The following is a 13,445-nucleotide window of genomic DNA, read 5'->3' as shown; positions in this document are numbered from 1 at the left end:
TACATTTCCTTTCTGGTAATTTATTCTTTCCCCATAGAATCTAATTTTCTGATCTCTAAGTAAACCACTGTATCTTCTGAATCTGCTTATAAGTCCTTTGTTAGAGATTTCATTGGATTTGATTTTATTACAGCAATTCATATTTCACTGCTTAGAGAGAATGCATGTGATGTGTTTAATTTTCATTGGCAGTTCCTTGGTTATAGGATACTTGAGCTCTGTAAAACTTCCCTTTGTTCTCTAGTCTTACGCCAGGGCCTCATTCTCAGGTAGAGAGGGGGATTTTTGTGCACCCAGCTCATCTTCTGACAGGTAGTTGGGGCTAGAAGGCTTTTTGTGTTTGGGAAGCATTCCTGGGTCCCTCTTTTTTAGATTTGACTTTTGAGTCCCATGAGATTTGAATGAGTGTCTGTGAGGACTCTGCTATAAAAGAGTGGATAGTGTGGTTTTTTTATATCCTTTGTTGTATGCAGAAACAGACACACCAATTCATGAACACTGTTAGGGGATGGGACAGTGTTTAACAGAAATGGAAAATGCACATTTGTGAAATGACTGCAGAACCTGGCATCCAAGGCTGCTTTGTCGCAAGACAGAAGAGCTACAAGAATATCTGACAAAGGCATCTTCAGGTTTCTTTTAGAAATGGAGAAACAAGCAATGAAAGGGCACAAAACCTACATAGTCTGTTCTCCATACAGTGTGTACATTTGCTCCAGAAATCAGGTTTCTTTTGTTTCTAGTTGTGGCTGTAGTTGAAAACATGTTGGAGACAAAATTCAGGGTGTCTTCAATGAGAAGACACTTCAATAATGTTAAACTTCCACTGCCCAGTGCATTGCCAGACTCTTACTAGGGTCAAAGCATGGGCTTTTTTTTTTTTTTTTTTTTGGTCTCAGGAATAGAGTAGGTCTGTACTGTTTCTTACATTTCTCAAACTCTAGGTCTGCCTTGGGAAGGATCAGTTTTCACCTCTTCATTTTCCAGCTCTAACCAGCCTTATTTTATCTGTAACATTTTCGTGGACATGATCAGGAAAGAGCTAAGAAAGTGAATTTTACATTTATTCCCTCACCACGCCTCACACTGTCAGGAAATTGAGGGCAAGGAGGGAGGAAGGAGTCATCACTGCCAAATGCATTTTGTGGAATAGCATTTAATCCTATTTCAAATCTGTGCCTTAAGTACTCTGTATACATTTAGAGGCATCCCTCAGATCTGTGAAGCTGTTGGTTATTTCCCAGGGCTTAGAGAGAAAATACTGTTTTTATGAATTTGCTTAATCTTGTGAGGATGCATAGTCACTGAGAAAAGTGCTTCTCACTGTTTACATTCTTTCTCTACTGTTGTGTTTTTGTCTCTCATTTTTTTCATAAAATGGTTTGGGTTGGAATGAACCTTAAAGGTAATCTCATTCCAACCCCCTGCTGTGGGCAGGGACACCTTCCACTGGACCAGGTTGCTCAGAGCCCCATCCAGCCTGGCCTTGAACACTTCCAGGGATGGGGTATCCTCAGCTTTTTTGGGTAACCTGTTCCAGTGTCTCACCACCTGTTTTCCTCTATGCGCATTTCCCTACAGCAGTTCCCATAAAATTACTCTATGCATTTCCCTGCCCACTCCCTTTTCTGTCTTTTAAAGTAGTCAGTGATTAAATTGCTATGATTATATTGGTTACTAATTATTGTTTCATATTCCATATGTTTTATAAGCTCCTCTGGCTGTGCCCTTAATATGGGCTGGTGTGGGCCACAGGGGTAAATACAGTAACTAAGAAGCTTAGCACCAATAATTTCCAGAGTTCTCCAGACATGTTTACTTTTATGGCCAGGGGAGTTGGTGTTTATCAGAATGTGTTTGTGCTTGGAAAGAATCTGAAAGTCTTACCGGATAGCTTTTATTGCTTTTAAACATATTTTAAAGCTTTTACTTTGTTGTTTCTGTAGGGAGAGGATCTGCTTTTGGATTGGAGAGATTAGAATGAGGTTGAAAATTAAAAACTTTTCATGGAGACCAGGTCTTTGATGGTAATAGTACCCTTTTCTTCCCTGAAAACCTTGTGTTAGGGTCTCTGGTTTTGTAGGTACGGACAGAAGAGTGTGGGGTGTTTTTTTTTCCAGGGTAACTGCTGTGGCCCTAGTGCCACAGAAGGTGAGATTCATGTGACCTTAGTTGTGAGACTGATCAAACTTGAGTAGTTTCTTTTACGAATTTTTCTTCTTTCATAACTCAAACCACCAGAGGGCACTGAATATATTGGGTACTTTCTGACTAAGTATTTAAGGGTGATAATTCAGTAAGTATTGTAGTCCAAAACACTATTAGATACGGAATTTCTCTCCAAATGTTTCATAAAATGTAATAAATCTTTTAAGGATTTTTGGGGGGTTAAGAGACGGGCTGGGGTCATTCCATTCTACAGAAAGAATATTTGCAACTTACTTTAAAATCTTAAAATTACAGATTTCCTTATGTTGCTTTATCATCTATGGCAAGTAAGCGGTGTTCACCCCTCGACTCTACTCCGGGAAGAATGCTCCCCTGTTCACGAGAGGACATAAAATGTAACACGTTCTCGCAAACGCCATTCCCTTGCAAGACCTTTCCTTGCCCAAGGGCGTTCTCCAGAGGCCGCTGGAGCTCGGGCGCTGCAGTGCAGGCGGGAGGCACACGGGGGCACCTGAGGACTGATGCATTCTGTGACAGTGACAGGGGCTTAGCGCTCGTTCCTGGCTGCTTGCTTGGTGAGACTGCACCCATGTCCTCGCCCTCGCCAGTTCCTCCTGCCGCGGTGGTGAGGTCTGCCAGGTGCCCCGTGCAGGTGTGCTGCGTTATCCCTTCCTAGCAGTCACAGCAGTCTGGGGGTGGGACAGCCCTCTGGTATGAAGCGAGGAATTCTACCAGCTGAGGCTTATGTTGCCTCATCTGAGAAAGAACTAAGCCTCCCTGGAGTGTGCTTCTGCAGTGGCATGATAGTGGCCAGCCACAGCCACTTTAGTAGCTGCTAATCAGTGACAGTTCGTTTCACACCGTAATCTGATTCATATTTAGTGTGAAATGTGTTTGTGTAAAAACATGTCAGCCATGGTTCAGATCCCTGGGAGAGGGAGGGAGGGGTAATCCCGTATGAGTAGTTATTTAATTTATAAAACACTGGTTTTTTTACACATACAAAAAAAAAAAGGTTAAAGTATGTCTGAAGGGCAGGAAGGTGTGCAAGTTATACCTAAGCTTCTGCCATTTGCTTTTTAATTTACTTGTAGCTAAGCAGTATGAGGAAGCTGAGGGTCTGCTTTATTTTCTTGTTAAACTCTTAATGAAAGCAAATATGTCTCGTTTGCTCCTCTGCAAGCAGTTGGAACACTTGTATTTGATATCTGGTGTAATTTTTACCTTTTTACATTATATCCCACATGACACTTGCTAGGTTTGTAAACACTGGAGCTTCCTAACTTTAAATATTTAGGCACTCAGCTTGTAACATTCAGGATTTGATCGAGGGTCTGTTATCTTGCAGGTTTATCTGGCAATGCTTTATCTTCATTGCAGCGTTTGCCTGATCAGCCAAGGAGATAACACTGCAGTAGTGTCTCCGTTTGGGAGATTAACTGAAAAAGTGAACTTAATTTGTGCAAGATAATGCAGGAAGCTTGAGAGAGGGCAAGGAACAATCCACTAGCTGAGAGTAATAGACCATCTGAGTATCCTCCTGCACTTTCACATTTGAACTATAAGCCCTGCTGTAAGTGGGATACATAATGTTCTGCAAACCAGGACTCTCCTGTTATGTAATGAATTCATATCACTTGAAGCTGACACTGAAACTTGCGATCAGACAGGTTCCGCCCAAATGTCAAGGAGCAATCATGAATCACCACTGTTTGCTGAGCAATATACAGATGGCAAAATTACCAAAGCATCTCTGCTGCCTTACAGAAAATTAACAAAACTATTCAAATATGAAGCTACCTACCAAAAATTCTAAAAAATCACTGTCTGTATGGAGCTAATTTGACTTGGGTTTATGGTTCTCAGTAGTTAGCAGATACTGCATTTTGAAATTAAGTTCTTCTGGCTTTGAAAAGAGCATTCTTGCGCTCCTCCACTTCCCTCATTTTTCCCAATCTCTCTGCCTGCATTACTGTCTCTTCCCAGATTATTACAAAGCTATGTAGCTTTACAAAGAAGAGTAAAACAGGTGATGCTTCCCATCTGCATTGGATGATGCCTGATGAATGTTCCTTCTTCTGCAGCAAGGCAGGGGGAAAGCACTGCAGTATCTTTATTACTGTGCTGTTGTAGATCCCGGATGCAACAGTGCCACCAGGAAGGCAGGATGAGATGGTGCCTGTCCTGGGGAACATGCTGTCTGCTCTGGGGTGCTCTCTGTGTGTCTGGTGCTCACAAAGTAAGCTCAGCAGGAGATCCAGGCAGTCACTTGTAATAGATCTGCAGCAAGCTCCACAAGAAGTTCTGATGTCTTTCATTTTCCTTGTTTCTACTAGCAGCATGAGAGTCTGTGGGAAAAGAAGTGTAATTGACTGGCAAAAGCTCAGATTTTGCAGGTGTCTCTTATAGTTACTCAGGGCTCATTAGATATCTTAGCGCTCATAAAAGTTGTGAAACATGTTCAAGGCAAAGAATTGCAAGAAAGGAAAAAGCAAACAACCAGTTAAAAGACCTGCTCCTTCTCCTTTGCATTTAATGTTTTTATTTTTCTTCAAACTCAGAGTGTACAATCAGGATACTGGTGGATTCTACTTGCAGATCAAAATGTTAATGGAAATAACATCCTTGAATTCCACAGACCCTTGACTGTGTCAAGAAAGGACATGCATTATTTTGGCTATCATATGTTAAGGAAACTTCTCAGCCTGACCATTCACAAGACTCTCAGGCATCTCAATCTGCAGCTTGCAAGCTGAGCTACCTTGACCAGGTGCATTCCTCAACATATATGCTCTGGTAGCTGTGGAATAAAGACATAATCTAAGACTGCCATTCTTTTTGTTGGTCTGAAAATGCACTCTGTCTATTCAAGTAAGTTGCACTATTCTTTATTAATTAATCTCCAGTAATACTCAGTTTTTTGTTACTGTGGGCCTCAGTCTTGGAAGTATGATGTGGCTATATTCATAAGAAAAATTCAAGGAGTTCTGTAGGATACCTCTTAAGAAAAATAAGGGGTAGGTATGTTTCCTGAACACAGACAGTAAGTCAGTGATAAAGCAAGATGGTTGTCATTGTAGAGAACATGGTCACAAAAATAGATAAGGCCTGTTGAAAAGATCTTCCATGGTTAGACATGTCTTCCTGAAGACTGCCCCTATATGAATTTCTTTCTTCTCAACATGTATTAAAAGCCCATTTTAGCTACTTACTCGGTGACACTGAATTTTCTGCCAAGAGCTTCTATCTTAAAAGTCCTGATGTTCTGTTATTAACATATTATTTATTTTTCCATTGCCTCTTGTTTTATTTTACCAGATGACTGGTTAAGGTGTCAAAACTCTGAGTTTATTTAATGAAAAAGCAGTGTGAGTTAGCATATAACTTTCATGCCTTCTCTGTTTGGTGTCACTACATGCCAATTCCCACACCTTCTAATGTTTGCTTTGGGCAACTCACTTTTTAGCCAGTCCTGAAAGCAGCAATGGTCATGACACAGAGGTTCATATAACCCTTCATCCCTCTATGTACTGTTGACAAGAAGTTGGTGTGAGCTCCCAGTAATGGCTGATACATCTTAGAAGCAGGGATGGGGAACAGAGAGCAATTGTAGTGATTATTTCCATCTAAAGGGGAGCAGAAAAGAAGCAGAAAAGCACAGTTTTAGGCTTTCTTCCAATATCAAGTAGTAAGACCAAAATTGTGCTATTTTTGTTGAGTTCACCATCTATGGAAAGCCCTTGTAAGGTACTATAATTAAGAAATAATGGATACAGTCTTTTAGTTTTGATCAGGATTGTATTTTTTAAGCAAGCATTATCATCATCACCATTCATATTTACCATGTTTTCGCTCACATCACAGAGCAGTATTGGTGTGTCCAAATTGAATTCCTGTTTCGAAACTAAGTCAGGATATGTTCTGCAGATCCTTGCCTAATGCAGTCCAGTTGTCACTACTGATCCACTTGGGATCAAATCAGAGCCAGACTAAAGCAGAGCTCTTCGAGATCTGTACAGCACAGATGCCAGGTTCTTGCCACCAGATGTTTCAATGTATGGATCTGTTCCAGTTGGTTTGAAGTAACGGTTACTGTGGGCATGGCCAGTCTAACTCAGGGATCCTTCTAAAGCACTACCATATTGTATCAGGGACCAAAGTCGTGTCAAAGGCCCTGCCATATTTGATCCACTGTTGTGCACGTCGACAAGATAATGAAGAAAAGACAATGAAGAAAACCTTATTGTTTAACTGGTGGGAACTTGACCCTTAAGAGAAACAACGTATTGGTCACTCAATGGGAACTTAACCTGTGAAAGAACAATGTACAGTGGAGCTGTTGTTAGCATGGAGGTGGTATCATGAGCCATTATGGCCTCATCTCACACTCTGGCCAAGTGTGAGATGATGTTGTAACTGGAAAACTTCCACTGCAAGAGGAGGAGATATGAGGTGTGGTTCTGGGGTGGAGGGGCTGAAAAGGACAAGATGCACACCATTTCGATCCAGGGGATGCCCTGAAGGTGCAGTGCCTGCCGCCCCTCCCGCCTGAGCACCATGCTCCATCTCCTGCTCAGCGGCTTTTCCAAGAATCCAGGGGTCAGTATGTATTATTTGCTCCTGCTTCTAATAAAAACAAATCTGCTTTGCAATCACAGTTGCGTTTCAGTTTTTTTTGTGCACGGGTGTCCTCCAGAACCAGTAACATTAATGGTGATGAGGATGGAATGCCCAGAGCACAAAAAAGGACACAAAAACCTGACAGGGCTTGGGCAGTGCAGAGTATGGTTGCACCAAGAGAGTGAAACATGTAACTGTACTGAGACACGCTGTTCCATGTGCGTGTGGCATATGGGAGGTCAAAATTTAGTCTGGGTACCCAGTTGCGTGCAGGAACTTAATAATGTTTTTCTGTGTCCGAAGTGTAATCAGTGTTGTACACTTGTTGTTGTGCAGTGTGGATATTGTGAACATAGCTCAAGTGCATTTCAGATTCTGTTAGGAAGAACTCCTAGTCCTTTGTGTTTGTGGTGTTGCTGGACGATACTACTAGAACAGAGTTATCACCCTTGCTATTTTTGTTGTCGTTACCACATCCTTATGCAAGTGCATTGGTAAAGAGGTTTCATAAAAAGGAGCCTCGGGCCATGGCTCCGCCAGTGGAGCAACCAAGGTGGACAAAGGAACCATGGAGCACATTGTGGGACAAGCTAGAAACCTGTACGAGTATTGGGCCCGAACCATGGGATGTTAAAGGTCCCATGGGAATGTTGAAATATTGGGGACAGTTTGTGCAAACTCCTCAAAAACACTCTAAAGAGCGGCTTATTCATGCTGGAAGCATGGCTGAATGTCTGTTATTTGCATACAAAGTTGCAGTTGAAAAGAATACAGAGCTGAAAACAATCAAGACAAGGACATGGAACAGATGAGTGCTAATATAATGTTGCAAAGGCAAGCGTTTGTAGCTGCTGCTGCCACACTGCAATCTGAGATCTCAGTTAGGTGTGTAAGTAAAGTTAAGTTGTAAATTATAAGTTAGGTTAAATGCTGTTAAGTGTTATTCCTCTCTTAAATGGTTACAGTTAAGGTATAATTTAAGCTTAAATTGTAAGTTAAGTTAGGTATAAGTTGCGCTGTTCCTTTGTTAAATTTTTAAGTATAAGTTAAGTACTGTTGAATGCTGTTAAGCTTTTAAGCCATATTCCTTTTTATCCTTGCCTCACTGTTCTTTTGTCACACAGACACAGAGATCCTGGTTCATTTCTGTTTTGATTGCCTGGATTTTATTTGGTTTTGTTGTTGCTTGTTTTTCCTTGGTGTGCCTCAACTGTTCTGTAAGTAGTAGAGTGAATCTTGTAAACAAACTTTGTTGTGCTGACCCTTAACATCAAATCTAGTTTTTGCTGATACCCTTGCTGAGGATTTTTTAAGCAATCTCAAACTCTCGTTCGTAACCTTGGGTGCAAGAGATTCAAAGAAATTCTTGGTGCTAAGCCCAAATTCTCTTAAGGAGAATGCATTTAAAACTAATCCACAGGACACTAATTTTTTAGCCATGGCTACTCAGGGATGTAGTATTAAATACCACACAGAAAATACTTAACCAGGGTCTGAGCATCCATGGTATACCTTGTGAGATTGTGTACAGTGAATGAAGGAGGAAGGGATGAAAGCAGCAATTTTTACTGGGGATGCTGCCACTCTGATGTGAAATCCCTGTTTGTTACCCTGAGAAATAGATGGATTAAGACTGCTCCCCCTGCATATAAAAATGTGATAATGACCCTTTTGATTAACGAAACAGGAAATCCTCTGGATGAGATAATTGAAAAAATACGGCAGCTCAGTAACCTTGGGGAGTGGAACCCCGGGGAAGTGCTGGTAATGAAAAAAACAACCTATTGGGCTTTTGACACCACACAGTGGCTACATGCCAGAATTAAGATTCTAGGAAGAGATGCAGAAATCCAAGCAACTATTAATGATTTGTTACAAACAAGTGTTTTTTATGTTTTGCTTTCATCCCTGCATTAGTAGCAAGTGGATTTGTAGTGTTAAATTCTGTATAAACACAGCACAAGAGTGGCCTTACACATTGCTATTTTTCATGTGTTTTTTCAATCAAAATGTAGCATGTAACTTGTGTTTCAGTCTTCTTGGAGTGAAGATTTCATTATATAAATCTTAAATTATGTTCTGCAAGTTCTCAAGTAGGACAGAAAAAATGTAAGTTTATTTGCAATGGTGTTGGGGAATTATGCTAAGCAGAACCTACAGAGTGCAGGCTGGTCTGTGCTGTCTTTTGGGAAGAGTTGTTAGCAAGCTATCCACAGAGCTGCCCTCGTGCTTTGATGAGAACAGAGCAATTTCCTTCAAAGGAAAACTGGAGAGCAAGGTAGCCAGGTGACCTCTACCTGGGAGATTGACAAGGAGCTAAGCACAAAGTGAACCTGTCCACTGAGGTCCTGGTGTGAGGTAGTTCATCTGCTGAAAGATATGATGTCGTACTGAGTATTGTGGGATACAGAGCAGAATACCCTGCTCCTACAGCAGTTTCCTGGAGTTGTTAGTTCTTCTAATGTAGATCACCAAGTTTCATCAGGTCTGAAAATTATAACCTTTGCCGTTTTCATAGCCTTGATCATAAGCCTATCCACAAGGAAAACAAGGCTCAGAGCAGCACAAGAAACTTAAAAAACATTTTCCATAGCTTGAGCTAACATTTTAATAATATTGCTTTACTTATAATCATCACTTTTAAATAATTTTTGTACGTCTTCTGTTTTTGTGATTTGTAGTATTATACTGAACTGCCTTCACTATTGATTTAAAACAAAACTCAGTTCATATTTCTCACCATTGTTGAATAAAACTATTGTTATGGAATTTATCTTTCCTTTCCTTCACAGTGTATGCCAATGTTGAAACAACACTCGCTATTGTCCCTACTAACTGTACTTTGCTTATCGTTGTGGGATGGTTTTGGGCTGGATGCCTTTGGATAAAATTAAAATCCTCCTAATTAAAAGCCTCTTTGTGTAGAGGAAGGGTGAGAAAAGCAGAGGAGTTTCCAGATGTATATTAGTTTATTTTTAAAATTGATTTTACCTTTGTTTCAGAGGAGTTCTTCTATAGTTGCACTGTTTTAAACCGTAGGAAAATTAACATCCACTCACTTTAGGCATTAGGAACACCACTCCTTCTACTCGTATTCTCCCCAGTGGAACTATTGGGTCAATCTTCTTTTGGATTATGCCCTCCCTATCTATTCAAGCTCCTGTGAAGTTTTACTTTTCAGGTGCCAAGGTACAGTATCAATCCCCCATGGAACCTGGTGCTATGGCTACTGAGGTGATAGCAGCAGAAGCAAAGCAGGTTACTGTCACCATTCCAGGGGAATGGCACTGGTGCAGAGTACCTGCTAAACACTTACATAGGTGGGAGTAGCAGGTGGGAGTGGGAGAAGCAAGGGGGAGGTAACTCTTCTTCTGTTTGCTTTGACAGGGTACCTCAGACTCATACCCCTGGAACAAAACATCTGGGTGACCCTGGCTAAGGTGACCAGACCTTATGATGCCTTAGCACTGCTGTGCCCCAGAACCCATTCATGACATGTCTGATCAGCGTCCCTCTCACTGCCCATGAGCTGCAACAGCTGTGTAACAGCACCTGGGCATCTGCGGCCTGTCTGGCTACCAGAGTATGGCAACAACTGTCTCACCTTGGGAAATCCCCTGCTTTACCCCCACAGGAGTTGCAGATTTTAGGCACCTTGAATGCAGATAGTTGTACCACCTTTAAACTTATTAGCACAAGAAATAGCCCTAGAACTTGGTGGGTCAATGCCACAATACCATGGTATTAAAATACTTCACACTGGTATAATTCAACCACAGTACAGCTAGCCCTGAGTTTTAGTAAACATATGCAACTCCCACAGGGTATCTTCTTAATCTGCAGGGACCAAGCCTAGGCCAGAGTGCCAATGGCAATTAAAGGTAGTCCATGCTCCTTAAGCAAACTAACCCTCTTATCTCCAAATATAACTAATTCAGTATGGATCCAGCAAAACTGAACTCACCACCGTCATACTCAGAGCATACATGCTTTTACTCCTGACTACAGAGATACAGCTAAATTCTAGAACACTGCCAAGACAATCACTGCCTCTTCATGGTTCCTGAGGTTCCAAGTGCACAAGCCCTCATGAACCTGAATAGACTTAGTTGTTGGTTAGCAAAGTTTAGCAATACTACCAACACAGCTATATCTGATTTGTTAATTGATGTAGACAGCATTAAACATGCTATGATACAGAACTGAGCAGCAATTGATTTTTTGCTTTTAACATATGAGCATGGGTGTGAAGATTTTGGTAAATTATGTTGTATAAACTTAAGTGACCATTCTAAATCTGTCCATGCACAACTAGAGAAATTATGGGCACTTACTCAACACCTTGTAGAAGACACAAATTGGAATCCATTTGCTGGATGAACATGGGGTTGGAATTGGTTAAAACAGGGATTAGTATTACTTATTGGGTTTCTATGTATTCTTTGTTGTATTCCTTGTTTAGTGTTGTTGATCCAGTCTTTAATAGACAGCATGTTGCAGTGCACTGTTGTTCGTATGGTGGAATATCGATGTGTTCCAACCGCAGAGCACATGGTGGCATGTGTAAAGGACTGAAGTTGTGTCTAAGGCCCTGCCATATTTGATCCACTGTTGTGCACGTTGACAAGATAATGAAGAAAAGACAATGAAGAAAACCTGATTGTTTAACTGGTGGGAATTTGACCCTTAAGAGAAACAACATATTGGGAACTTAACCTGTGAAAGAAGAACAATATACAATGGAGCTGTTGTTAGCATGAAGGTGGTATCATGAGCCATTATGGCCTCATCTCACACTCTGGCCAAGTGTGAGGTGATGTTGTAACTGGAAAACTTCCACTGCAAGAGGAGGAGATATGAGGTGTGGTTCTGGGGTGGAGGGGCTGAAAAGGACAAGATGCACACCATTTCGATCCAGGGGATGCCCTGAAGGTGCAGTGCCTGCCGCCCCTCCCGCCTGAGCACCATGCTCCATCTCCTTCTCCTGCTCAGCGGCTTTTCCAAGAATCCAGGGGTCAGTATGTATTATTTGCTCCTGCTTCTAATAAAAACAAATCTGCCCTGCAATCACAGTTGCATTTCAGGTTTTTTTGTGCACGGGCGTCCTCCAGAACCAGTAACAATAATCTCCCAGCAGCTGAAGATGACAACATACAGAATTCAAGGGCTGCTGAACTTGTAGAAGAGATCTTGACAAAAGAGCTTTTTGACCTGCCGAACATCACTGATTTGAACACAGTTGACACCGTCAACATTGGTGAGTAGGGGATTATAATATTTAGTTGCTTTCATAGAAATAGACCCTAGCATTATAAGAACAATAACATCTGCAACTGCTACTTCTCAACGCATCAGGAATGAAACAAGTATGGATCTAAGCAGCTATAAATGTCTTAGTTGTCCTCATTACTTAGGATCTTTCTTTCTTACCAGCTCTGATACTTAAAATAGAATGCAACGTTATTAATTTTGATATAATAATTTGTGAGTCTGAATTTACAATACAAAATCTAAATGCCATTCTTAATTTTTGTATTGGTCTATACAAGTAGTTGGTCTGGGAAAGTAAAGGGTTACTAAAGCCTGACCATACAATTACCACAAGTACCTGCAGTTTAAGCATAAGAAGCAACTGTGGCAATTCAGCATTCACTGGCAGCTAGGAAGTAGAAGAGATGGTTAAAGTTGAAAGAAATACCCAAGAGTCACAGACGGTGGTGATAGTACAACAGTACAGACATTTAAAAAATTAATTTGTATGGAAACTTTAAGTAATCCAGAAGGATGCCATTATTTAAGCTAGTAATAAATGCAGTGTCTCACATATATCAACAATAGAAATAGCTTTGCATTTTCCAAAAGCAGGATACTGAAATTATGTTGCTGACAGATTATTTTTATGTACACACATTTGTCATTTTCACTTTCTGTCAAAAAATGCAAAATTATTAATATATTAATGTCTTGCCAAGAGTCTTGCTAGTTTTCTGTTGTTGAAAAGGTTTTAGTGTCAGCTTTATTCTCTGAATCACAAAATGATTGAGGTGGGAAGGCACCTCTGGCGATCTCCTAGTTCAATTTCCCTGCAGTCGTGCTGCAGGGTTACCTGCAGCTGGTCACTCGGATCTGTCTGGTTGTGTTTTGATTGTCATCAAGGAGAGAGACTCCACAACTTCTCTGGGCAACTTGTTCCAGTGTTTAGAAACACTTAAAATAATAAAAAAAAAATTCTTAAATTTAGATGGAATTTCCTATGTTTCAGTGTGTGTATTTCCCCTGTATTTCCTTTTTCTTGTTTCCATTTCATCCTGTATTTCAATTCTTCTCCAATGCTTTTTCTCACAGCAATTCTTAAAAATAGTTAAATTATTTCTGTTAGTTATTATAATACAGTAATGATGGACTTACTTGGCAATGATGTGCTTACTTGACAAGAAAAAAGTAGGTAAGGCAGGTGAGTTAATTGTTGTTGAGGGGACAAAGGTTTTGATTTATGATATTTACTGTCTTAAATACCAAGTTGGTGTAAAATTCTGTCCGTACAACTGCTGACTGGAGAACAACATGGGCTTGTTTTCTGTGCCTGGGCTTCTAACTTTTCTTCTTCTTCAGGTGGTCTGGAGTCTGGTAAGAAAACAAAGAATATATATTCTTTA

The 13,445-nt window shown here is 40.7% G+C and overlaps 1 protein-coding gene across 1 annotated transcript in view; it reads left to right on the top strand.

Annotated features, from left to right (window-relative positions):
- The first annotated feature begins 7,602 nt into the window (after nucleotides 1-7,602).
- Nucleotides 7,603-13,445, top strand: part of MEP1B (meprin A subunit beta) — a 31,906-nt gene continuing 26,063 nt past the window's right edge. The window contains exon 1 of the mRNA XM_042029097.1: nucleotides 7,603-13,416. Coding sequence (XP_041885031.1) covers nucleotides 13,354-13,416 — 63 coding nt within the window. The 5' untranslated portion in view covers nucleotides 7,603-13,353. The remainder of the gene's footprint in view (nucleotides 13,417-13,445) is intronic.

Source organism: Corvus kubaryi, unplaced genomic scaffold, assembly GCF_017639235.1.
Source record: "Corvus kubaryi isolate FWS band 111438036 unplaced genomic scaffold, C.kubaryi_AGA036_p1.0 37312, whole genome shotgun sequence".
NCBI classification, from domain to species: domain Eukaryota; kingdom Metazoa; phylum Chordata; class Aves; order Passeriformes; family Corvidae; genus Corvus; species Corvus kubaryi.
This window is presented reverse-complemented; position numbering and strand designations above follow the sequence as displayed.